Source organism: Tinamus guttatus, unplaced genomic scaffold (genome assembly GCF_059628265.1).
Source record: "Tinamus guttatus ecotype Peru unplaced genomic scaffold, ASM5962826v1 Tinamus_guttatus_pri_ptg000308l, whole genome shotgun sequence".
NCBI lineage: Eukaryota > Metazoa > Chordata > Aves > Tinamiformes > Tinamidae > Tinamus > Tinamus guttatus.
Genome location: NW_028288842.1, coordinates 497,714 through 525,678, shown reverse-complemented (window position 1 = coordinate 525,678; position 27,965 = coordinate 497,714). Strand labels below are relative to the sequence as shown.

At 41.9% G+C, this 27,965-nt stretch overlaps 1 protein-coding gene across 1 annotated transcript in view; it reads right to left on the bottom strand.

Moving 5' to 3' along the window:
* Positions 1-27,965, bottom strand: part of ITPR2 (inositol 1,4,5-trisphosphate receptor type 2) — a 237,065-nt gene that overhangs the window by 147,819 nt on the left and 61,281 nt on the right. Inside the window, exons 11-21 of the mRNA XM_088528402.1 lie at positions 20,354-20,508; positions 18,911-19,010; positions 18,616-18,776; positions 16,501-16,642; positions 15,706-15,864; positions 14,696-14,868; positions 13,051-13,170; positions 12,763-12,948; positions 11,860-12,111; positions 10,678-10,822; positions 9,688-9,838 (exon numbers count right to left, since the gene is read on the bottom strand). Coding sequence (XP_088384528.1) covers positions 9,688-9,838; positions 10,678-10,822; positions 11,860-12,111; positions 12,763-12,948; positions 13,051-13,170; positions 14,696-14,868; positions 15,706-15,864; positions 16,501-16,642; positions 18,616-18,776; positions 18,911-19,010; positions 20,354-20,508 — 1,744 coding nt within the window. The remainder of the gene's footprint in view (positions 1-9,687; positions 9,839-10,677; positions 10,823-11,859; positions 12,112-12,762; positions 12,949-13,050; positions 13,171-14,695; positions 14,869-15,705; positions 15,865-16,500; positions 16,643-18,615; positions 18,777-18,910; positions 19,011-20,353; positions 20,509-27,965) is intronic.

Below are 27,965 nucleotides of genomic sequence, written 5' to 3'. Positions count from 1 at the left end.
CATGAAGAAAGGGGAGAAGCTTCTCTTCAAAGAAATCCCTTCCCAGGAGAATAGCGTTCATGTCACTCAGTTTTGCCCTCCTGCATGGGAATCTAGATCTAATTAGGCATGAATTTCAATGTGCCAGTCAAAAAGGCCAGGAAAGGGTTATTTTGACGGCGCGTTACTTCACCTTGCCTTGCTTTTGTGTCCTCTTTGGCTATAACACAGTTACCTCAGCAGGCAAGGGTAGGAGTCTCAAAAGCAAAACATGCAGCAAGCTTATTGTGGCTTAGCAAGTAACTGACTGCATGTCAGCTAAGCCCACAACAATGCAAGGCAACCCGGGCCAGCTCAGTCAGAGAGATTTCAGTTCTTAGCGTGTATGCACGCAGCAACTAAATCAACAGGGCTCTGATTTCCAGAACAGTTCCCTGAATACAAATGCACAGGGAAAAATTAACTTCCTGCCTCAGCTACAGTTACACATTAAAGCGAGAGAGGCGGTAAGCAGATGTGAACTCAGGGTACTTGTGTGTGACCTTTACGTTAGATACGAAGTGAGGAGAACTTTGAGGGGTACCTTAATTCGGTATTGCCAGCCTTACCTCACACCTCTCACACTGACTGTCCTCTTTGAGATCAGGGAAATAATACTTTAATGCAGCTGAGAGCTGTGGCAGGTCGGGAACAGACACTGTGATGTTACAAGGCGCTGGCATGTGCCACCAAGCAGATCTTTCATCAACAAACCACTGCAAAAATGCTGAAAGCCGTTATTCCCGTTTAAGAGAGAAAAAGAGTTCAGGGCTACCTCCATTGCTCTTTTATTTTCCCAGTTTTCTCTCCCTCTCCCTGATTTCTCCTTCTCTGCTCTTCCGCCTGCCAAGGAAAGTCAGGTGCCAAGAACATCGATGAGGTGGTGGTACCAATCAGACATTGCATTCCCGGGCCACCTTGTTACAGACAGAGGGAGAGGCCTCCTGCTGAACATATGGTTCTCATAAAGTTAGCCAGTGAAAACAGTGCAATTGCTGTAGGCACTGATGGTAGTTTAAAGGATCTGCAGATTGACAGTCACTAAAGTAAGAGGGAAGAAGAGAATGCTTGTCATGTTTTGGAAAGACAACTAGGCATCTCCTTTTCATTACGTTTTATTACAGTGATCACAACTTCCTAATGAATATCAGTTTCTGTCACAAAACTGTAGCACATAATCTCATACTATTTGGCACGATTGACAGCACAGCAGCCTCTCTGAGGAGAAAGATTTTCCAGAGGAGTCAATTATGGAAAGGAAAAAAAAAACCATAACAACCACCCAAGTAATCGACACAGTGGATAATTTGACACTTCATTTCCTACATAAACATACTTTCTTGATAAGTCATTTACTGGTTTCAAAAAATCTAAAAGCAGAATATAAAAGTAAACAACAGTCTGCTGGGTAACGCAGTACGGATGCTAAGTGACAAAACACCATCCTTGGGAAGAAAAACAACTGCCACAGGCAGCTGGCAATTCTTGCCTTTGCTTCAAATGGCTCTTGCCAATGGCTGCGCAATGGCCTTCACTTCTTACAAGACAAGTATTTAGAGTTTTAGGTATTTCACAAACTGTGAGGGTGACCACGCTATGGTAAGTGCAAAGAAACAACACTCAAAGCCTCAAAGACTGACACAATTTGATTGACACAATTTTCAAGATTGATTAATCGCACAGCAGAGACATGTGAGGGGTTCCAGAAACCTGGCACTTAATGACCAGCTAAACATACATGGGCCCGCTGCTCCAACAGCTCATCGTTAACCTGTCCATAAAAACTTAACATGTTGTTAAGAAAGGCGGAGGAAGAAGACAAATCACAGGTTTAGCAGAAATGTGGCATTTCTCACACAAAAGCAGCAGACTACCAGATATGAAAATAAGTTTTAAGTTACAGAAACAGCTCTCTGATCTCACAGAACTTGACCGTTCTTTGGCTATGGCTGCTGAATGACCTAACGCTTCAACCTTCTGCACATACCTCCTAGGAAACACTCTGCTTCCCTCATAGCAGGACACAAACCAAACAGCACGTGCTGCTGCAAAAGCCCTTTATCCCTTAAGCAAACAAACGCTGAGGCTGAAGGACTGCAAGGAATAATAAGATGCCCCATGACCTCACATGGTTTTTACATACCTCTTTGAAACTACTTCTCTTCTGAACTTGGATTATCCACTTCAAGAACAAAATGTTCCTACTGGATTTACCAAAGATCCCCAAAGACACAGCAGTCTCTGAAGGCCATCTTTGCTTTACAAAGCCAGCAGATGGCCCACCTTCAGCTCCTCCCGCTTCCCCCTTCATTCCCAAGGGCAGGCTTTGGCTAATGCCCAACTGCAGTCTGAATCCCAAGGTATGGGACAGTATCACTTCCATCTGTGTGATGCACCGGCAGCTGCACAAACTATTTAACTACAAGTTTTCTTGTTCCACTCCTGTGAAGCATGAACCTCCTCCCGCTTCCCAAAATCCTCTTCAGGACTTCAAGAATTCCAAGCAACTCCCCATGTCCCCCTGTAGGTAGCACCTCAGCTAGTGAGAGAGCAGCACCACCTCAACACTCTGTTCTCTGCCTCAGCTGCTGCCACCATCACTCCTCCATAAAACCTCCATCTCCTCTGCCTCATAGATGTGACTCATTCGGAGGTGGCTCAAAGCTCAGTCAAGCCTTTTGCCATGATATGAAAGGGGCTGGTCTTCCCTCCAGTCCACCTCCCTTTCCTCCAGAGCTGCTGAGGAGGAAAGAGAGGGATGGCAAGAGCATCAGAAGGGCCTCTTGAAGCCACTGCCTGAAGCCCACTAGCTCACACCACCACCCAGGGTCCTCTACCACGTGTCTGCTCCTGTTTGCTTAGAGAGCAGCATACTTAGCCCCTTTCTCCCATAGCAGCTCCTTTTACCAAAGCCTTTCAGACTCCTTCTTCTTCCACAGTCTGAAGAAGTCCCAGAGCTTTACCAGTCTTCATCAATCGTTTTCATTCACCTGCTGAATCCCAGTACACAATGAATCCTAACACCTTTTTCCCCCTCATTTCATCTCCTCACACCTCTTCACACTTCACACCAAACTTTTCCCATGGAAAACTGACTTTATGCATCCCTGACGCTTGCTGTGATAAAAATGAATTTTGTTAGGGCTCTTGAGAAGCTTCAGGATAGCTCCCAAGTTCACTGCTGCATTAAAAGACATCTGGAAAGTGGCCGAGAGTCCAAAATCTTCACCAAAAGTCAGCAAAAGATTACTTTGTCTCAAGCCATTCCTCAAAGTTGGCCTTCAACTACATTTTAAGACAGCATGCCACCAAGTTGCCTTCCAAGCAACTCCAAATGCCCTTGGTTGTGTGGATTTAATAGAGACCTCTAATACTGCTCCAGTGTATGCTTTTTAAAAATTTATTTATTCAGTGCTATCTTAAAGCATGCAACACTGGCCGATCCTTGGGGACCCTCTGGCAGACAGCCATACATGCAGCAATGCCAAGTTACCAAGAACTAAATTAAAAGCCCCATGGCAGGTTTAATTTTACATTTCTTTGTGTTTGTTGATTTGTCTACCTTGCTTCATGCAACTTAATTTCTCTGCATGAAAAGTTATAGCCATTTATAAGATATATAATAACAACACTTCAATACCTAAAGGAACACATTTTATTTCAAGCCCTTTAGAGCTATATATTATTGCCAGGAGCATAAAGCCTTATAGCTCTCTTTGTGGAAGAGGTATTAATTTTTACAGGTTTCCCACAGAATGTGTTCATAAGGACTCCAGAATGTACCATAAACAGGATGAGAACCACACTTTATTTCTTCGTTAAACCATTCTTCACTCCTCAATAACTAGCTGACCTCTGGTAAGCCTCAGAGAAAACATGACATTAAGGGCAGAAGGTGAGTCCACTTCTATATTTTATACAACTCTCAGAACTAATGATAAGCAATAATAATAATAATTTCAAAATTATTTTGAAAGCAACAACATACAATGCACATTATTTTGTCACCACCTTCTGAATAAATGTGGCCACGACTACCCTCACATTATTGCACGCAAACTCTCTAATGAAGCTCCACAAAAAGCCCACCTCTTCCAGACATTTTGCAGTTTCTATTGTCAAAAATATAGCTTTTCTACCATGGACATTAGAGAAGGAAAGGATGGAAGAAATGCACTGTCTTGGAGGAATAAAAGATCATGGGAATCAAGCATTTTAGTTGAGACAGGTCTTCAAAACAGGTATCTATCCCCAGAAGGGCAAAGGTCTCTGAATCACATAAATGCACAAGCTAAATGATGAGGCAAAGAATAATCAGAAAAGAGAAATAGGCCACGCCAGAAAATTAAACTGTGAATCACACTGACCCCGCCTTTGGTCTGATAATATTCCACAATGAAAGGCAGTTGCTTCACTACAGACATCTGATCAACGTAGTCAACTTTCCTAAGAGCTAAACTTTTTTTTTTTTTCTCATAATCCTATGGTTCTGTAAACTGCTGGCATGAAGTATTGCTCCAGTCTGCCAAGCAGCCACAGCCTCATCAGCTGTGCTAATCCAAGGTGCCTCAAAAGATATTTCAAATTGTTAACTACACAAAAGGGCAGCTAATAGAGACGGATGCATCACTGAGAAACAGTAACATGCTTTGTAATAGTCCTGGACAAACTCTGGTCTTCCTCGGTCACAGTGGAACCACTGGGGAAATAGAAAAGGCAGGATTCCCTGCCACACTGGTATGCAAGTTCTCCTTTGCAAAGAAATCGTGGCATTCCAGGGCTGAAGTCCTCAAGAAGGAGAGGTGCCTGGGGAGAGCTTCCCTGTTCCGAATCCTGTAAGGTCAAATCCTTTGGGAACACTATGAGCAAGAGGCAAAGGCTGCAACGCAACATAGCAGTCCAGCTAGTCCTGACACCTCTTGAAGAAGCATTCCAAGATCTTGGGACACCTATGGACAAATCTTTACCCTTTACTCCCTTTATTCTTAGTTCAGGAAGAATATGCTACCAACTAAAGACAAAGAGTTAGTATGAAGAAGCAGGTCTGTCCTATCAAGCGCTTTTTCAAATTAGTGCCCAGCACAGTGAACAGCATCCCAAAACACACACACAGCTGAAATTCAAGAACCTATTTCCTTGCATGCCATTATTATCATTCCCAAACATAATGTTAACTAAATAGCACTGAGCTGCATGGCAAATGAGTAGCCTGCCTGCTAATACTACCACGTCATTTCATCTTTCAGACCTGACATGAGCTGTAGCTGCATGATTTGACTAAAATCAGTTATCTCAAAGATCCGTCGATCGCCCTGAGAGAAAGATATACATTTTAATTCACAGAGAACAAATAACCAGCACTGGACAAGGCAGACCGGCTCCTGACTCTGGAATGATACAACAGGGTGCACATATTAGGAAAGCAATGACTTTACTTCTTAACTAAAACATAAGAGATTATAACACTCATGAAAGGTGCCAGAATTACAGTACTAGCCATTGAAGTCCTCACCTTAGCAGAAAATCTTAAGATAAAGGCAGCATATTCTATAAACCCCTTATTTCTTAGAATTTAAAGAAAAGAGGAAAACGTTCCAATAACCTCCAAAATGATTCAAAGCTATGATACTCTGATTGGAAAAGAAGTTGGCTGCAATGTTTTCAAGTCAATTCATTTTTTGATGCAATCTAGCAACAGTAAGAATCTTCTCAAACACACACCTCTTTCCCCTTTTTTGGTATCCAATCCCACAAGTGTCTCCATCATTTTTTTTTTTCTGATTTGGCCTCATCAAATAAGGTCACACCTGAAAACTGTATGCAGACTGATTTAATTCTTGTTAAAGTAACTGATGGGGACATTAAAATCAAGCTTTCCAAAGAATGTAAGGCATAATGAACAACAGTGTAAGGATCTTTTCAGAATCTCTGCAGAACCAGTACAGAGAAACTTGCATACAATATGAAGGACTCAGCCATCAGTGCGAGTCAAAATTTAAGTGGAGGATGGAAAAGGACATCTTGGGGGGAAAGGTTAACGAAGTCTTCATGCAGCTTCTACTAAGTCCAGAGTTTCTATTCTGTATTCCTATACAGCCCATCTTAAAGGCAGATTTGCTTCAGCAGTTCACCACTTGTGCTATATACTTCCTGACTTAGCAAGTAGCTTGACTGAAATAAGTGGGTCTGTTTAAGGAATAAATCAATACTAATCAGGGAAGACGACTTCAGACTGCTATAAACTTCACGGTTTCGATGCTCAGGTGGCTTCTCGCAGCTAAGAGCAATTCACTCTTCCTGCCCTCAGGAAAGAGAAGATGAGATCTCACCAGATCCACACAAGTTCCCTCACAGTCATCAGACAGGGAAGCTGCTGGTGCCCTGGAAAAAATTGAGGTAATGGTATCCCCATGAAGGACACCCTCTTGGCCCCCAAATTCCTATGGCACCAAGTCTCCCACAGAAACCTGTACGTTTTCACAAGATTAAAATCTAAGAGCTATGATGCAAAATTAAATACATTTTACTCAGAAATTTTCATTTCTATAGAGTTGTCACCTTAGATCTACTTAAGAGCTGCAGATCAGGAGTTACATGATTTTTCCATTTGGTCATATCACTTGTCCTAAAACCTGCAAATAACTGCATTTCTGAATTGTCAAAATACAGCTGTTAAGCATCCATTTAATACTAAGCGATGTAAGTTTACAGTAAGATGGTGATTAAAATTAAAATATACAGAAGCCCAAGCTAGTACTGTAGCAGTTTGCTACATTAGAGCCACAGGATCAGACCCCTGATGTTTGATTAAATTTAAACACATTTATTTAGACCGTTAAATCATCAGTCCCGGGTGTCATGGCTGGCTTTCTAATGTTTGTCAAAACTGGATTTTAGAGATACACTCCAAAGCCCAAAGCTTTAAGTATAAAATACATGTTCTTACTGCTTTAATGCTGATGCCTAGACATTTGTGAATACTAACTAGATGGATTAAACAAAACTTTTGATAATCTACAAAACTAATGACTGACTTCCACATATACATAGCATACACACAAAATAAAGAGATATTATCTCACAATTATGTAAGAAATATTCATTAATTCAAACTTTTAGGGAGGGGGAGTTGGGGATTAAGATCAATGTGTGATTGAATTTTATAACTCAGAGAGTTATAAAATTAGGAGAGCAGCTGTGCAAACCTGCACAGCCCTACAGCAAAGGTGTGTTGGAAGGACCCTTACCTGTAACATTCTCTGTTCAAAGTAATACCAAAAGGAATATCACAAGCTTTGGACTAACCAGTCCTACTCTCAACTACACAGTTTTATTACAGACAGGATATCTGTGTAAAAGGGAGAGGGGAAACTTTGAAGAAAGTATCTAAGACCTGAAAAACACAAATCAAACCTACAGCCTAAGCCTGGTGAACTATATTGGCTCTCAAAGTAAGGTGGGGTCTTGATCAGATTCCTGAAAATAAGATTTCTGTTGGCTTACTCACTCCTCAAGATCCATACAGCACACTAGTGCATTTTGGATCCATCTTATTTGGGTTAAGCTAAAAGATCCAAAGCAGTGCAGAATCAGACCCATGGTTTCTCAGCTTCCCCCAGAAGGTCAAAAACTACAAGAGTATCACTGAACAACATGCTCATGTTGTTCAGTTAGTCATTAGTGTCTTCCAGCAAGATGAATAGCAGATAACAATGAATAGAAATCTTAAGAGTTCCTCACAAGGGGCCAGGAACAAGGTGGATGAATCTGAATGTCTTTGTGCCTACACCAGAGTTATCCCACAGCTCCTGTGGTCCATCTCAGCAGCATCTAGGTAGGACTTCTTAAGATATAGCACCACAACACTTGAGACAAGTGTCCATCTTGCACAAGAGTCAAGTTGGTGACTTTATGATTCCAGGTTTCAAAAATACAAACTCAAATTCAAGTTCTGCTTGCAAACACAACGAAGACTGAAAACGCTCATATGTTTTAAATGTGTGTTACGCATGTACCTTAAAAAAGAGCCAGAAGGGAGGGAAAAACAAAACCAAACATAATGGAGCCAAATACTCAGCTGGCTTGAGCTCTCACAGTTCATAGAACTGCCACAACTTATACCAGCCAAAATCCTCTTCCCATGATCTGATTTGTGCCCCTCCTGCAGACTTCCACATGAGGCCAAGCTATGCAGTAGTCACAAACAGTAGCTACAGCAGCAGTCTCCAGAATGTCAGCCACTACAATACCTCGTGTTTTCTTCTTCAACTCCTTTTCTCATCTTAATCTGCTGCTAAAGGTAATGCTGATTGTTTCTCTGTTTTTATTGGAAAGTACTCTCCTGCTTGACCGATATGCTGATACATGCATCAAAAATAAGATTCTGTGAGCCAGTTGCTCAAGAATATTGAACAAATGGTAGAAAAAAAAATACTTCTGAAATACACCTCCCTTCAATACACACATCTGCACAGCCTAATGCTGTCCAAGGGCAGGTATTCATGTACCTCCAGAGAAGGAAGTAGGAATGGCGACCTGTCTGGGCACAGTAGCCAGACATATAGCCGGCCGGAGAAGGGGGAAAAGAAAACAGGTCATATCCAAAAGAACATCAGTGAACTGTCAAACCTCCACCAGAACTGGGACCCACCCTGCACAGACCCAGGTAACTTGTGCACTCAGGACACATTTCAACCAAAGTGTTTACAGGATGAGTGTCCACGGAAACAACTATGGCCAACATAGTTGGAACAAAAATGCTACGGATCTGTATAAAGGATGAGGCTAATCAAAGAAACAAACAAACAAAAAACTCAACAACTTTGCTTAGTGCCATTTTTGATGAAAGTGGAAAAAAACAGGAGGAATACATATGAAAAACGCTCATCCAGCTTTGCTAAGACTTCATCCGGAATCCAACTGATCTAGAAAAGTTTTAGAAGAGAGTCTGCAACACAGTATTTCAGGGGAAAAAAGGAAAACAAAATTCAGGGCATCTGAACGTATAGTCCTTGTCTAGTGCAGTGGAGAGGCTGCAGAGAGCTACAGCACTGCTAGTGTGCACAGCACTGCAGGAAAGACTTGGAGGGGATTTCAGTAAACCATAGCGATAGAGATGGAGGAAACATTAAGCGAACCAAGTGCAGGATGTCTCGGATCAGAGACGACAGAGCAGGCAATGACAGTCTCTACTTCTCCAGAGAATGTGAACATCAAATAGGAAGACAAGCTGTGAAGGACAGCACGTTCATGCAGGACATACAGGAGCTCTGTGGGGCTGCAGGAGTGACTGAGCAAAAGGAAGATCAGGAAGACTCATGAAAACGAAATGAAAATGGAATTTACAGAGAAATACCAAAGAAAATTGAAAGTAACTTTGTTTCAAACCACACAGCTCCTGATTCATGCTTTTCTGTGATGTGGACTAGCTGACAGCATAGCAATACTCCCACCACCCATACACTGAGGTGGAATTTGCCATCAGCCAGTGACCCAGCTCACATGATGGCCACAGCTCCCTTCTATAGGCACAGGAAAACTGAACTGTTGAGCTTCAGCACCTGGTGAAGTGCTGAGCTCACTTTTCAACCCAGTTTTAAGTCGCAGTACAAAAGATCAACGACATTATTAACTGTACAATGCAATAAACTTCTTTGCTGCTTTTCTCACCTCCATCCTGAAACTTGCTCAGCCTCTCAAAGTAGGACGACATAGGAACTTGAACTATGTCTAGAATCGCCAGCAGTGTGCGGGTCAGTCTGAGAAGCTCACTAAAGCTATAAAAGCCAAAGTATATGAGATTTCGAGCCAGATGCACCACCTATAAAAAAAAAAGAAAATGAAAACACCATCAATCTTTGTGGTATTCAGCTGTGCAGTATACATCAGTATGGTTGCATTTCAGATGGCAGCTTTCACAGATTCAGATCTGGATGGCATTCAATTCACTACAAGTCCTTCCACTGATTTAAATGGGCTTTGGATCACAGCCAGTGACATCAAATGTTTTTCAGACTTAGACAAAACAATTGCTCAGTCAAATTAAAGCAGAAAGCAAAAACAACATGAGGTTTCAGCAAGGTTGAAGGGATACAATTGCATCTGAGAAAATAAATCTTGGAAAATAAATAAGATGGGGAAGAAAGACTCCAGGATATTGTTCAAAGAGTCGGCAACTGCAGAGGAGATGGAATTTAAAAGAACAGTAAGGGAATAGGGTCAGGTAAGCTGAATGGAGGCAATTCCAGGTGACCAGAGGCAGGAATGACAAAGATCCTGAAGCAGGATAGAGAAAGAAACTCCAGAAGCTCTAAGGAGCCTTTTATTAAATTTTACTCAAACCTGGAAGATTTAGGCCTCTCTAACGTTTCTGGCAGGAATTGCAAACAACAGCTAAAAGACAGGTTTAGGTTATACAGAATAATTCTGTCAGTGTCATATTTTATATAGAGAAGAGCACTTTCTTACACTGAAAAAAAGCCACACACTAATTCATTAATGAAGAGAAAAAGAGCACATGGCCATTCACCTGTACACACGTCCCTTCTCCTGACACTGAAATGCAACCATCTCAGGAGGAGGAACACACAGTATAACTGTTTGGCAGCAACTTTATTTTCTGTAATAACAGAAGTTAGGACACAGACAGCTAAGGAGTACCTCAAATGTAAGCTTATTTTTCTCTTTGTCTCCGAAAGGAAAGGGCTGGTTTACAACTTCTTTCAAGTACTCTTCTACAAATTCCATAGTTAGTGCAAATTTCCTCTTCATTTCATTTCTCGAAGAATCCGTGAAAGAATCATACCTACAAAGCAAGACACAAAGCACACAAAGTTAAACACCTCTAATTTCAGGATGAGCTGTCACAGAGAGAACCATCAAGTCAATCAGAGTTCCTTAAAATTACTGCTGGTTCTTTAAGGAGAAGAGATACAGGGCAATTAAATCTGAAAAGATATGCAAAGATGACAGAGAAAGGATGCACAAACCTTCCCTTGGGTAGTACTGGGATGCAGTGAGTGATAATAACAGAGGAAGGAAAACACTGTGGTTGTGGCAGATAACCCTCTTGATTCTTGCTGTGGCAATTTAGCTGGTCACCAGTCTCAGTTATCCTCACTATCCACCAGCCAGAGATTACTGTCTCCACAGGATTATCCCAAGGGAAGGAGCATGGGACAATCAGCCCCCTCTCCTTGCACCACCAGCTGGGACTGATTTGCCCTGCTACTGACAGCAGTCCCTCACGCAGATCACACGAGGAGAATCCTGTGCTGCATGGTTACATTTCCCTGTCTTCTCAGCCAAAGGGTCTAGCGCAGTGGCCTGGCTCCACCAAACCAGTAAAGCCAGAGAGGGTTTCCATGGAAGTCAATGGGCCTTTCAGCCGTACTTCAGTTTAGCACACGCCTAAGTACTTCGCTGGACAGACACCAAAGACGCTGTGAACTGTTCTTGGGACAATAGCTGCACCTAACTGCAAATTCTGGGCTGCCAACAGTAGCTTTCCATTGAGCTTGAAGTGTAAAGCTGAGTTCTGACCTAGCAAACATGTAATGTTAGACACAACATGACTATTTTGGGTTTGACTTTTCTTGGTAAAGACCATTCCATACCCCACCCCCTGGTTCGTCCTCTATAACAACACAGTGAGAAATAAAACTGAAATATTTCCTTTTAAAGCTACCCATGGAAGTTTCTAAGATTAACAATAACATTAACAATAACAGCCTGTGTTCTGCAACACAATACCCTCTCACATATGAATTTGTTGGCGGCATTAGACACATACAACCAATTTATCCTCTTTTCAAATGCTTTGTTTAGTACCGCTAAACTCACTCGTGGATGGTGATCTTAGTGGGAATTTCAGTCCACAGCCTGGCATATCTGACAGGCACCACAGACTCCTGAGGATCTCTGTCCACATGCATGTGCAGCATCAGCCGGCAGAAAGAAGCGCGGAGGTCGAAAGGGAGGCTTTCATCCGACATGCATCGTAAGATCAAGTCTACTGACAGCTGTGCAGAAATCTGGTTGATGGCCAGATATTGGCGGTCCAGGCACATTCTTGCAAAGAGGTTCAACTGATACCTTAAAGAAAAACAACACATATTTCCTACTGATTTTTTGAAATGCCATCAAACAATATACCTCCAAATCACCCTTTGCAAATCTGATCTCAGTCCTTCTGATGTAGGTATTGAAATACGACAAGAGTGACTTTGCTAACAAAGGGACTAACCTACTATGCAGATGTTTGGCTCCTATGAGGACTGAGCTCTATCTGAAGTTCAAAAAAGCCACCACAGAGAAGCCAGGGGAAGGCTGCAGCATTTTGCACTATTTGCTTCCAACCAATCTAAAATTCAGTTCCATGATCCCTTCCTCCCCCCTCCTCTCTAAACCCTGGGATGCTCAATACACTTCCTTCTGCAGAGTATGCCATGATTTCAAGAGTAGCATGACCTAAAAATACAGCCCCATGCAGAAAACCTAGGAGGCCAAATCACAGCAGAGACACACAAAAAAAGGCATCACAAGCAAAACTCAAGACTTGCCTGGAATAGATAGCAGAGATTGCAATCCTTCCTAAGGGAAGGACTTGAAAAAAAATCTTTTAAACATGGTTTCTGGCAAGACCTAACTTGCTTTTATGATAATGACAAATAAATAAGAAGAGCAGCTGGCTGCTTGGAAAGTTTATATTTTCTTCCATTTGAAAAAAAAAAAAAGACATTTTACCTGTAGTAGGTAAGAACTTCTAAATCAGCTTTTGTGCCTTCTTTGGCCTCCTGAGCCAGATGCCTGATGGCTTTCCCATGAGGTTCTTTGTTGCTGTCAATCCAGTACAGCCACACTTCTTCATCATCGATGTCGTCTGCGATGACTGGGCAATCCAAGGGATTGTCCATCTGCGCCGACACCAGTCTGCAAGCACAAAGACCTCACAGTGGAGCTGCTCACAAAGCTCTGCAGAAGTAACGAATGGAGTAAATAACAAAAAGGTGTGTTCAGACACTGGATACTCACTTGGTTTGAATGAGAATGTCAGCATTTCCTGGGCTCAGCATAAACTTGCAGATGAGTTCCTGAGTTACTGGTATTGCTGTGGTGTTAGATACACACAGGTCTGACAGATAATCCAAGAATCTGCACAGGCAAAAGTGAAAAAAAAAAAAGAAATGTGACAGAATCTGAAAGAGGACCCTCTGTATACAAAGAAGTAATTCCATGCAAAGCCTAACTAACAAAAGCTTTCCTTGAAAAGCTGCTTCCTATGAGTTTATGTCTCATGTCTTCTGTCATTTAACAAGTTTCAGAATGAGGCTTTCCTCTTAGTTGGGACATTCATAAAATATCTGCTTCTCCCCTGGATCCCCGCATGTGTGCTAACAGCAGCTCATACTGCAGCCTTTCTCGCACTGGAAAATAAAAAACTCTTAAAAACAAAAAAACTCTTCTTCTTAGGAAACGCTTAAATCTTTTTTTGTTATGTGTTTTAGTGCATACTTCCACAATCCTTACTCACACAAGCAATGCTGCAAAAGTTTACAAGACTTCATGCAAATAATTGTCAAAAGACGAGACCTTGACTGTTAAGACTGCGCCATCTTGACAAGCTGTATTTCATTAATTGCTCTCCCACTTACACCTTAGGGCACTGAATGCATATTTTAATACAGTTGAATTATGCAACAATACCGAGACATCCCCTGCGACAGAAAAGTTACATGAGATGATTGTTAATAAAAAGGTCCCTTCAGCACTGACACAGGAGCTGCTCCTGCATTTTCCCCTACCAGTACTGACCAAGCCCAATCCTGCTTAGCATAGGAGAGCAGTGAGATTACAGCCTGAGGCAGAATGGCTGCAGCCACATGGAGAATAACTGAAGCAATGCAGCACCCGGGCCCTGAGCAATGCAATAAATAACTAACAGAACACTGCTATCCACAATTACTGAGGATATCATTTGGCAGCTAGTACCTTCATTTCTTTTATTTACATTACTTTGGTCCATTTACAATTGAAAATCTAATGAAAAAAATAAATAGCTTTTTCATTCAAAAAAAAAAAATCCATTTACTTTGTATTCTGACCTAAAGCTGCGCAAAAACAATGAACAGAGCAGAGTTGAAGGCCAGATGTTTCATTTGGAACAAAATCTGGTCCACAAACCCATGTGCATTGGGGTCTTTGTTGTCCCAGGCCCCTTGCAGGTCTGGCCTGCAATGAGTATCAACAGGAAAACTGACATCAGTGAAAACACAGTAAAATTGATATCTGTGTCCTCTTCAACTACCTTATTAGAAGGGAAACAAACAGGAATGGCAGTTTCACAGAGCAGATGCAAGGTTATGAGAAATCAAAATTTCTATTTGTTTCCCTCTGTTTTGAACTAAAATCACATTTTCAAAAGTGTCACGTAAACTGTAAACTTTGCTTATCAGCTCGCTCTAATTCTGAAATGCAGATAGGGTCAAATCCAAAGTACTGCTGGTATTTCTGACTTTTTTAGCATGAGACTGTGCACAGATTTTTTTGTATCCAGGTCTTACACAAAAAGCTAGGAGAAAGAGACAACGAAACAATGAAGAGCAAACAGATTCACAGCTGCTATTGATATAAAAGCCTGTCAATAGAGAAGAAGAATGTTATGTGGACCACTTCAAACCTTGGCTCTCGATTTCTCCTGAGTAAATTAACAAACGTCTCTATTTCTTTAGCCGTGATGTGTTTCTCTAGCAGTTTTCTGTTGTTGTGCAACAAAGCTGTGATGGTGTCTTCTGCCAGAATATCATAACCAATCTGGGACTGCATGACGCAGAAGTTCTTTGCGATATATTCCTGAAAGAATGAAAATCACCATGACCACTTGTTCAATCTTTTCTTCTAGAATCAGCCATATCCCACTCAATTAACAATCAAAATAACTCTCAAAACTCTTCTCGCCGAATTTTCCCAAACAGAAGAAAAGTATCTGAATACCTGAATTACACACCTCAAGAAAACGATTCAGTGTTAAGGGATGACTAATTCTTCTTATTCTTTCAAAAAGCAAAGAAATGAACCCACAAAAATACATATAGAATTAAAAGGAAATAGAAAACATTTTATTTAAAGGAAAAAAAGAGAGTTTCTTATAACATCTAAGGCATTCTTTGCTGCCTTTCATCTTTCCTCTTCCCCTCCAAGACAAAAATATTCTTGTGAAGCATTAGAAGAAAATCAGAGAAGTCATACATTACATTTCCTTTTCTTTTCTTTAATCTTTAGCCCCTTTAGTCTTAAAAAGTTTCTCCCCACCGCCGCAACCTGTAAAGCATTCAACATCATGTTTTGAAATATCCCTTGTTCACAAGAAGACTCTAGCAGTGGGAAATTAGGCCACCTGATAGAATAACTCTGCTTTGATTGGCTGCCATGACCCCACAAATGTTGAAGCAATGGAAACAGAGAGTTTTGCTACCTTTCCAGTTAATAATCCAGAGTCCAAGAGCATAACTTTACTAATACAGCAGAAGGAAGTATTAGGGCCTGATTTGCTGCTTACCACTAAACTGCAAAGAGCTTAGTCCTTTCACCATCTCTTAATATAGGCTCATCACAGAGTTCTGCTTGCAAGGGCAGAGTGCAAGATCAAACACAGAAATCGGATATTAAAGAGTTTTCAGTGCCACTGACCTGGTTCTTCCTATAGTCTTGCTGGGAATGCCTGAGAACTCGGTAACATAACCGCAACATATATTTGTATGGAGCGTACCGCTGATCACCCAGATCTTCGAGTCTCAGCATTGAGCCTTCACCTTTGTCCTTAAAAGGAGCTTTGAGGATCCCAAATATCTGTTCAAAATTAAAACCACTGAGAATGAAAATAAAACCAAGTTTTTCTGCTTAACTTAAAACTGTCAATGGTAGTGTCCTTTGACTGGATCAGCACAAGACTCCTATTGAGCAAAATCACTGCACTTATTATCTACATAAGACAAAGCAGAAGTTGGGAGACACTGATAGTCTCAAACATTATACCTTTAAATGTTTAATTTCACATTTCCTCACCAACTTGATCGACATTTTTGCCTTTTGACCATTATTATCAACTACAAGCATATTGTGTCAAGTACCTTATCCTTGGCTAAATTAAGGACAAAAAAAAAAAAAAAAAAAGGAGGACAATACCAGTTGTGTCCTTTCACTAAGCTATTTCAAGAGAATGTTAATTCTGACTACAATCTGACCCTCATACGAACAATTTGGCCAATGATGTGATATCTAATATAGTGTTACAACTCAGCAGAATCACACAGAACCAACAGAGAGACCTCGGTCACTTGTGTTTCCATCTCATTCACACACCAATCCAATCAAAAATACACACAACATGCCCTGGCCAAGTTAGCTAAAAGTAGCATATAACCAAATCATTCTCTTCTACAACGTATTTGCAAATCAGGCAAGTATTAGGACATTAGGACATACCTGGGCCAGTATATTTTGTTCCCTCATTAATTTTTGTCGTTCCCGGTTTGGCTTGGTAATGACCACATCCAAAACTTCCTGCCCATTATTAGCCACATCAGCAACAAAGAAAATGAGATCTTCTAGTAACTTGGTTACAAACCTAGAATGAATAGACAAATCATTATTATATACAGCCATTCAACACTTGCTAGGATTCATTAAGAAGAAAATCGCATTTTAGAACAAGTATCTATCTAGTACAACAGAATTTCAATCATGGTGAAGCTAAGTTTGACATGTACTTAAGGATTCAAGGCCTTGGATCAGCAGAGGCTTAAATCCATCACAGGGATGTTTACCAAGGAATTAAACGACAACCACAGGGAAAAGGGAGAAAAATGCAGCACGCTGAATTGATGTGGAGTATTCAGAAATCCGAAATCTATACCAGCTGGCCTCGAGGCCCAGCAGCACTAGAAACACACTCTTAGGCAGCCTAACACCAATTTTTATTGGTAAATTAGTATCATGGGCCCACAAAACAAGATGACACACTCACTAGAAGACTAACAGCATCCTGCTGCTACACTATTTCCCTACTAACCCTAGAAACTGTTGAAGAAGGACTTGAAAAAGACCATATATATTTTATTCACTCTTTGCTAGAGGAAAAGGGACTTGGCAGAAGCAAGTGCTAAAACGGGCAGAGGCAGGAGTCATTCCTTTCCTACTGCCTTCAGAAGATGCAGGAAGAAAATACTACGGGCATCACCGTCTTCTGCTTTAGCTTTAAAAACCTCAGCTCACTGGTGCAAAACAGCAAGGGCCGCAGCACGAGGGAGCCTCCCCAGCAGGAAAAGGCAGCAAGGGCACATGTAGGGTGGAGTAACCAGGCACCAACTGTGGGAGCTTAGCTCAGCAGAAGGTGGTAAGACCCACAGAAATGGCAAGAGTGACTGCTTCCAAGGAAATCAGAGAACAGCCAAAGAATGCCATGATCCTGAAATCACACTGAATTTTGCACACAGTTGTACCAATTTATCAAGATGAGGAATTGTTGGATGGCAGTGATACAGTGGTGCAAGCCCAATAAAGGGATGTCACACCTTTGTTGTGCCGTATCCCTCTGCTTCCACTCAGGAACAAAATGGCCCTTCAGCTCTCCAAGGCTGAGTGCCGGCATCCAGACCATCTAGATCTGCCTGTTAGGATAAATCCTCCACCTGATACTGAAGCATCTGTTCTAGTTACTACTGACAAAAGGCTGCGGACTCAACAGAGAGCAGAAGTTCAGTTTTAGCATCTAAAAAACCCAACATTTTCAGCAGAAAGTTGTGCATGACACATAGTAGAATGGAGGTTACAAATTAACACTGCCAGAGATGCTCTCTAATATTCAGTTTTACCACAGACAGCTGAAAATAAATAGCAGACTACATCACCGGCAATTTGATATATTTGACTACAGCGTACAAGAAAATCTCTTAATTCAGAGGCGGGTGTGAAGAAGAGACCTTCTAATAGGGCTACAGTTGAAGCATGGATAAATATGAAGGGCAAACATTAACAACAACAGAACGATGTAAAATAGACAAGGAAAGCGAGTTAAAATGGAAGCAAGCAAGCAAGGGAACTATTGTGGCAGTTGCTCAGGCACTTTAAGACCTCCTTCTGCTGCGCTGGAAGCATGAAGGCATATTACACTGAATTTTAGGCACATCAAGAGTCCTGTATGCTGCCCATTCTATATGAGATTGTATATGATATTATATACGATACTATACTATCTTGTATATGAGATTCAAGACCCAGTTGCTATAGCCCAGAAGCAGTGTGTAATAGGAATTTAAGACAAGCATTTTGCCTTTGCCCAGGGATCTGCCTATTTACTTATGTGGCCAGGGAGTTAGGGAAATGTTGTTTACCCCCATTTTGCAGGCAGGAAACAAGACCACAGTGCAGGAAAGCAGCTCTGGAAGAGATGGAACAAACCAAGTCCCAGGTTAGCACTCTACACATCAGCACATCCTCTGTCAGTTGTTTCTACACCCACATCGATGTTACTAACTTGTCCAGCACTGTGATGCCCTGCTAGGCACCATTAATTGGAGGGGAGAAATAAAATTCACTAACCTCCTTTCATTTTGTGTTATTGTTCCGTTTTCCAGCTTTTTAACAGTGGATGCTAAAACCTTGTTGGCGTCGTTGGCAAAGTCCAAGTCTCTGACCTCCGACAGAGGAACAGATACGATGGCAAAAGCTTCTTTGTCTTCCTTGGTTTGGCATGTCCCAATCTGCAATGGTTTGGTATGGATAAGCAAATCTCTCAACTTTTCCCTAATTATCTTTTATAGGTAAGAAGTGAGATCACCAGCAGATAACTTTAGGAATGAGTGTGGGATTGCAACCCCAAGAAATTAGTGGTTACCTTCAACATCACAGGCCTCTCTTCATCAGTATCTATTGGAATACTAGTACTAGTGACCCAAGTATTAGTGCATAAATGCCTCAGTCGGACATATGAATTCCTAAAGGAAAACAAAGCAATCAATAGGTTAGATGGAGGCAGTCCCAAGCTAAACTAGACAAGGTGGGATGCTGCCCAATCCATGACAGCATCATGAGACTTGAGAGTACAAGTCACACCAGCCACTCGTAAGAAAAGGGTGAGGGGGCACTAGAAGGTACTGCCACAGTTCCTCCTATTGTCCCCCTTCTCACAGAGCTGCATTGAGAGCAAACAGTATCTTGGGATTAAGCAGAATGCATTTTTAAGCATTTATATAATCCTACAAGTCTTCTTTAAAGAAAAAAAAATAGGGAGGAAAGTGGTATAAAATCCCATCCAAATAGAAACATTTTATGAATAAAAACAATCATTTTCTTAATATTTTTTTCTGCTGAGTAATGAACCTCTTCACAGCCCAAAAGACAGTAAAAGTGATCGGGGATGCACAGCTTCACTATTATGGCCTAAAAACCCTAGCTCCAGCGAGCAAGTATTTACAGTATCAGTTCTCAACTGGAACTCAAGTGAACAAAAGAGTGGGCACTAGATTTTTCTAAACTGTTTTCATTAGAGAATTTGTGGTATTATCAAGAAGCAGAGCTGAAAAATCAATTAGAAGTTTTTCTCTGAATTCTGACTTTCGAATATATTCACTGTGGCCTTCACTCATGCTCATCTTTTCATGTTGACGGCCTGTGACTTTTCAAGTAAGCAAATTATCTGGCAACATTTAACACAGCAAACACACTTCAAAGCCGAATGCATCAGTATTTACAGGTGTTCGACTTTAAAACCCACATCATGACAAACAGAACCCACGTGTCTACCTGCCCATTTGGTCACAACCAACCCCTCCTGACTTACCCAGCCAATCCTAGCAAAGTAACACAGTTAAAATTCCAAATATTCACAATTAAAACACAGAACAGATTCCAGAAGCCACTTGCTGAATTAATTTGAATAACATGTATTCAGTGGTATTGTGATCTGTCAGAGAAACAGAAGCACAATTCACCATACACATTATTTTGTCGGGAACAATTCTCTCAAATCTACTTGCAGTACAGTTTTTTCAAACAGTGCACTGGGCTCAGTCCTGTCCTCACTTTCATCTGTGCAACGTTTAGCCCATTATTTTTCTCTTTGCAGACTAAAGTGTCACTTGCTTTATCCTTATAATTATTTACCCAGTCACCGTGGCAGGATCATGTTTTATACATCCCTTGTTCACCCATGAACACTCCCCAAACTTTAACTGAAGGATAATACCTGCTCAGGTTTGATTTCTAGTGCTTTACTCACCAGCCTAATGCTAAGAAGAAACCTTGTCAATGCAGCACTTTTTTTTTTTTTCCCCTTTACCTTGGAACGAGGCAATCAGCTCTCTGAAGAGTGGTGGCATCCAGTTCAAAGAGAGATGCAATGTCATTTCCATGTGGCACAGAGACCAAAGTGTACATAATCTTCTCCCCTGCCTGGCGTTTCTTCTTTGAAGCAGGAAGGTCGCCGTCTCTCTGCTGATTAGGCACACAAGGGTTATTTGCTTGTATCGGGCCCATTATAAATTCCCCAATTACCTTGCAGGCAAGTTCGTTTTCCGCCCCCCCCCCTCCGTACATTCTCGTAAGAATGTACCACAAGTGGCTTTGGAGAGCATAACTCAAAGGATGCACTTTGCCCCAGGCACATGGGGTCCCAGACAGTCATTATAACAACAGCAGGTCACAAGCTACAGAGAGACTGTGCTGCTGTATACATTATTACTCGACACCTCCAACTTCAAAAACCTGCTGTAGTTGCAGACCCTTCACTCCCAAAAGATGCAATTACACAGTGGCAGTTGGGAAAAGGCTGAAGATAAAAGGAAAGAATAAACGAAAACTGGATTTTTAAAGGGAGGAGGGGGGATTGGAAAAAGAGACAATTTGTCCTATTCCACTGTGTTTTTTCAGACTTGCTCTTTTTCCCCTCTCATGGTCAGAATCACAGCAGCTCATTTCTTCATATAGGAAGACCCAGCACACACCTCCTCCACAGAGACCAAGCTGTGGCTGGAGAGGGGCGCACGAAGCACCAGCTAGACGGTACCAGCAGCCCTAGCACAGGCTGGTACTGCAGCAGGGTCTGAGTGTGCCCAAGGAGGCTGGAGAAGCAGAGCCCCCGAGAAGCCTCCCTGCCAAGGGACACATTCCACGTAGCTCTCCTGATCTTCCTCCCACCGCTGACTCGAAGTGCTGGGGAACTCGGCAACCCGGCACCACTTAAGCAGCCGTCTTCATCTTTAGGTAGCCGGGTGAAACGGACTCCAGCCGGTACCTTCACAGAGCTTGGCCCTCCGTAGCTCTGATGGAAGAGGCAGTTCAGAGCCCGCGCCTGCAGCCGCACAGCCACTAGTAGAACTACTGGCATAAGTAAAAGCTGCTCCTCTAGGCTGCTGAGCTATACATCTTACCCCAGGCTAACAAGCAGTAAAGAGACTGGCAGCCTAGGGCCCCTCACGTACACAGAACATGTCACGGGAGGGGAGAAAAATAGGACCAATGAAAGCCAAAAGAGAAAAATCAAACACTGGGAAGCTGAAATACTATAGAATGATTAATATGAAGATGCACAAAGATGCACAAAGCAACAGAGAGGCGACGCTCTCCTGGGTTTCCATGTATCTTGATTAAAGGCGAACTGGAAGGGATAATCAAGGACAAAGCTTTGATTATTCATACTGCCCATTGATTAAGCAACGAAATCAAGGAGGAGGGAAGCTGTGCAAGAAATAGATAGTTCTCATCTCATCTTCAAAAACATTATTTAGTTTCACCATGAAGTCTAAAACTGCCAGCTCTCCATCCCATTACTTTTCTGAAGAACAGAGACAAGAAAAAAACAAGGAAGAAATCCTCTCACATCCTTTTCCTACGTTCATCTAGCACTGGTTGCACTAGGCTTCGAGAAGGCAGCTCACGGAGGCCAAGGCCAATGAACTACTGTGTCGTGCACAAGAGCAAACCCACATCTGGTGGGAGGTCCTCACATTGCTGCATACCCCACACCCAGAAAGACACCAAGCAAAATCACACTTGCAAATTTAACTTATATGCAAGGCTGGAGAAAATAGTACTAATTTTTATCCTCGTTTTCAATTTCCATGTACATGTCTGTAAGAGAATATTCTGAAGATCTTCAGAGGTAAGAGTTGAAATAGTCTCATATCAAATGAAAACAGACTTCCCAAATTCCTGCACAAAAAAAGAAATAGAACTTATTCACAGCGCCCATACACCCAGGAATAGCCATTTAAAATTCAAGAGGGCTCTAAAGTGTTGAGGAGCATAAGATGGTTTAGAACTGCATCCAGATTTTTGATTTCTTCCCATAACTTACACCCAAATCTAATTAGGTTTTCCCGAACCTACACACTCTGCTACAATTTGCAAACTGAAACTGCTTGTGTAAAAAAAGGCAGGACACTTTATATTCACATATTTTTTCACTGAAGCCCCAGGAAAAACACAGAGCAAAATAGAAAGCTATATTCCATCCTGCATTAGGAAGTTTTATGTGCTCATTCATTACACAACGCCTGACCATCTCCAGGAGATCATTAAGCAGAAGGATGTATGCATATGTGCAGGTTTCTGGGACAGAAGGGAAAGGGACATATCTAGTGCTCGAGCAGCTCCCGCTCGCCATCCTGCAGTTTGGGGCTGCTTTCCCCACTCCCTAGCCTGACCACTAATTGCTACATGTGCTATCCAGCAACAGAGCTGGCTCAGCAGGCCTAAGTGCAGCCAACCAGGCCTGGCTTCGATCAAATTAGACCTGGCACCTGAGCAAGAGCTGCTTTCTACTCTAAGAACAAAAAGTGTGTTTCAACAGGGACAAAGCAGTGTCTGCAACAGGCAAAAGGCAAAAAAGGAGCAAAATCAGACTCGCACCTCTCCAGCTGGCCTCTAGCAAAAGCCTCAGAGCTCGTCTCCTAATTTAACATCAGGACCGCGGACCCACCTCCCAGCACAACTAGCATTATGGCTGTTGAGCACCAGGCATTGTAAACAATATAAACAGAAGTGATCCTTACCTGGAGAGCTCAGAAATCAGATTACAAAAAAGGAGTACAAGAGGCAGAGAGATACAATCATCACATAGGTACACAGAAGGCTTGAATTTATGCCTGCTTCTCTATCTGAGTGCATGTGCACAGTATTGCACGTGTGAGAAACAGAGAACAGACAGCATTGTGCTCAGAAATTTTCCTATGATTACTTAAAATTAGTAATCAAGCATCAGAATCTGCCCTTAACCGAGCCATTATTAATTTTGCAGATGAACCTAAATGAGGAAGCTGAAAGAGGAGAACACATCAGACTTCTAACTATTTAAACAACATGACCAACTCAGATGAGACACTCTATACTTCAGCAGAAAAAACAGGGAGGTATTTGTCCAGGTAGGAACCTGGCATAAGAGCAGATGTAGCCAAGAAAAGCAGATTCTGTGAAGAAAAGGGAAGAGGAAGATAGTAAAGAGACTCAAATGCAAGAAGATTCAACCTGCAGCAATATCAAGGGGAAGCCCAGGAGGATTTTCAGAGACGGCAGTGACGTGGTCAGTGGCAGACAAGGAAAGCACCCCCTAACTCATCACTGGCTCTGGCCAAATAAAGCCAGAGACACATCCAAGGAGAAGAAGGGGTGGTCACGCCACTCACTGTACTCCTCTGGTTAAAATCACTCCAAGACGTGGGCAAGGCCCATTCCAGGGGTCATGAAACACGGAGGAACAGGCTGCTCACGCCACAGCAGGTCTTTGCTAGCACGCAGAACCAAAAATCCCCCTCCCAAATCGCCCTTGGCCAGAGCGCTCTTCCAGAGGAAAGGGCCACGTGTTCATGAGGAATGAATCTTAGAAGGCAGGCAAAGGCTGAGAGAGCAGAAAAAGCATCATTATTTGGGAAAACAAACAGCCATTTTGGTGAGGTGTAGAAGTGCTGAACAAATTCCACAATTCCTGGCCCATCACCATGGACTCGTGGTCACAAAGACTTTAATAAAAAAATCACTTTAACAAGAAAGATTTTTTTTTAATAAAAAACCTAACCCAGACATAATATGCTGCTTGCAATATGAAGGACAAGCTTAATACAAGAGTAGACAAATCCTATATTGTAATTTAGAGACAACACAAATCAGGCACAATCAGTTTTGTCTTTCCTAGGACTTGTAGCCCAGCAGATAACCTCGCTTCCCAACTCTTAGTATAATGTAATAGTAACTCTGAGCAATCTCAAATCCTTGTTACTGATCTCAGCTGGGTATCACCAAGAATTCAGGAGATTTATGGAGTTTTGCTTATGGAGAGACCTTTGTTTTAACTGCAAAAAACAATATAAAAGCACCACAGACCCGGCATACCTTTCCTGCTGGAATGCAAACCCAATCTACAATTCCAATTGGTACAGACCCCTCTCGTGGCATAGAGACAGACAAGGTTAATGCCCTATTCCTGCACGAATACATTAAGCTGCCCTACAGTCTTTGGCAGAAATTAAATTTAATAGCAGCCAGGGTTCTGCAAGTGCCCGTTATATGTACTACATTGTGGTGTCTCAAAGTGCTAACCCAGTTTAGGAGGCTTTTATAAAAGCAGCTTTTTCACAGGGCAGTAACGTGAACAGAGCTCCATAGGTTACACGATTTTAAAAAATTCTATATGAAAAGAAAGTCGAGCAAATTAGCGGGCAGCCTTGCTCCCGCCTGCTAGGAAGCCCTGGCAGCCGGCACAGCAGTCAGCCTCCTCCAACACCTTCGCTGTTGACTCATTTGTGAGTCATCGCGTTTTTAGCAGAGACATCACGTTGCAATTCTGTTGTTAGGAGCCAGAGACATTCTGTAAGAAACAATGTATGTGTTTGCAGAGCTGATTCAGACCTGTGTGCAGCAGCAGAATAATAATAATGTGCCAGCATCCGTGGCTCCTCTTCTCCCCCTGCTAGCGCGGAGCATCTCAAGTGGTCTGAGTGCTGCCTTTACATAAGCAGAGACGGTGCCATTTTAAAGCTGGAGGTTTTTCCTCTTTTTTGTTTTTTTTTGGCATGTTTTTCAGATTCTTTATTAATTCCTAACCAAGCCTTCAAGAAAATATCTCCAAACCCATTCCACTTGTTTAAACTGCATCGCTTGTGTTATAGATTATGAAATTCTAATTAGGAGATTTTTTTAAATAATCTTAAGGCCCATTAAGGTTGCTGGAAGGGTTTTTTTTGTAATGGATTTGTACTTTGGTTTGGTAAACTAATGGTTTACTAGGAAAAAAAATCACTTGGGTTGGAAGAAAGAAAGGAAACTGAATTGGGTGAGGGTTTTTTGCCATATATAAGTCTAGATAGATCAAAGTCAAAGGAGGGATGCTAACCTGCACCTGACAGGACATGGTGCAGACATTCAACTGACTTATAAAAGAAGTAAATAAACACTCTCAATCCTAGGAAAAATCTCAACAATAAAGGCCAGTTCAGAAACATTTAGGATTAGCACTCTCTCATGAAAACGCAGAAGAAAAGGAGACAGTTTTTTAATATGGAAGAGCTAACGAATGCCAGGTTCCCAGCTCTTCTTGATATTTCCCAGTGTTTACGGCGTTCTTCTAGATGCTGTGCATTCAAGTGACTGGAAATAACAGACTACTTTGCAGCACAAAATACATCAATTTGGGGCTTAATGGGAGCTGTAACACAGAGCACTGTTTTGATGCACTATGCATTACACTTTCCTGAAATGCAAGAGCAGAAGATCGTATTGGATAAGGATCCTAAATCAGACGAGGGTCTTAACATCGAAAAATCTTCTGGATTTTAGAAATGGGAAAAAGATGCACATAGAAGATTAATCAACTAATTTCAAGGCCATTTTTTCAGTCAAAACCATGCTCCACACTGCAATCTGCCTCAAATCTCAAGCCACAGCCCTCAAATGGCCAACAAACCCCAGTCTAAACACAGCTTTAATGCCTGGGAACAAACGGCCCAGTGACCTCCCGCAATATTCATGTTCTCAAGAGCCAAAGCCATTTTAAATTTTCAAGTCACTAAAGGCAAAAAAACAGGTGGCCTTGGCCACAAGCTCAGTGCCTATGCCCACCTGCACCATAGGAAATCTTTCTCCACTGTTCCTTCCTAATCTTAAACAGCCGCCCCACTTCTATGTCCCCCTCCGAAGCAGCTTCACTTTGCAGGCAATACTTTGAAATCAACTGGTTCAAAGCTGCAGAAGAAGTTGCCTTTCCAGTGAGTGACTTAGGCAATCACCAGGCAGGAGAAAGAGCACATGAAAACTGTGGCGCAGAGAAACTCTGTGCTCCTGCTAACCCGTGTGTTGGATTCAAGGCTGATAGAGCTGCCCCTTCGAGGACAACTCCATATATCATGAGATTCTTAGACTTTTGATGGGTACTTCAAAACACTGCATCATTGTAACAGAACAGAAAAACATGAACAGGGATTCAAAGCTTTCTGCTCATCTCCTCATGCCCAGTGCAAACCCTTAAAATAGCCATTGCTGACTCACACTATTTCCAACAAGACTCCTTTGAATCCTTCACCCCTTTGTAATTTATGCCATGCTAAAAATGCCCATAGGCTCAGATTTATAAGGAAGTGCTACCAAAACTTCCACACAAAATATTTTTTCACATAATACTGCTGACTGCATAAGCCAAAATTTCCACACAGACCTATCAGTTTTGCTTAAATTTTCCATGGAAACCTTTGTCTAGACGGCTTTCTCTTGTCTGGATTTTTTGTCAATACCAGTGCCCAGGACAGTTAAGCCAATCTGTTACACTAGTCACCTGTAACATAAGATTCCTGTTCGGATCATTCTTGTGCCTTCTTCGATCCCCAGCAGAGGGAATATTAACTACTTAGAAGGGGAAGTGCTCCAACTGGAGCCTCCGTGCTAGATCTGCACTAGCACAGCACCATACAAGAGGGCTGCATCCTTGCTGATGGGAACCTAGCGTTCACCTGGTAGAGGTTTTCACAAGTTTTACTTCATACTAACCCTGGCCTGGTTTTCTGGTCTGGGCACACAGGACAGGTCGGAGCACAGTGGGTACATGCCTGGAGCATGTCTTAGTTTACTCTCATCCAACAAAATCCAGGTTTACATGCTCTGAGATTGCTCTGCAAAGCAAACTGGGGTGGCATAAGCAGAGAATAAGCAGGAGATTTGATTCAGACGTGCTGTCATGATGTGAACTAAAATGTTTATGTAGATGCAATCCATACAAGACGAGCTCTACAATTCGGGAAGCAAGATGATGAACTCGGGCACTTCATATGCAGTGGGATGCTCTAAAAGTGATGTCCTATTCAAATGGAAAGTTTCAAGGGCCTCAAATGTCATTCCAATGCAAAATATGAAACAACCATTAGAACTTCTATATTTTTATGAGAGAGAGTTGCCATTTCTCTGGCCAACTTTGTTATTGCTATATTACTATTAATACCAAATACTAGGGAAGAGCAAAACCAGTGTTGCCCACTCTCGCAATGTTCTTTATTTCTATTAAAATTGCAGACCTGGAGGTATACGATTATGTGAGAATCTTGGTTTTCATTTAAACAATAAAATAAAATGATTCTTCCTCAAACAGAGAACAACTTGGAAAATGTGTCCTTTAAAAGAAAGAGTGCCAGAAGGCAAACAGAAAGAAACTAGCCTGATTTTTTCTAAAATGATCTCAGGATTTTTCAGGCAATCTCATGAATCTCATAGAGAACGATTCTTTCAATTTGAAGCATTTGTTGTCTCAGTATGAATAAGATTCCTCCAGGGTTCTATCTCCACTTTTTTCACATGTTATAAGCTACAACATGCCTGGCCTTGCCTCGTTGGTTAGAACTACCAGCATGCTCTAGCGTTTTCCTTTAAACCACAGGCAAGGTAAAGGCCTAAACGCACTTTTCCTACGATTGCTG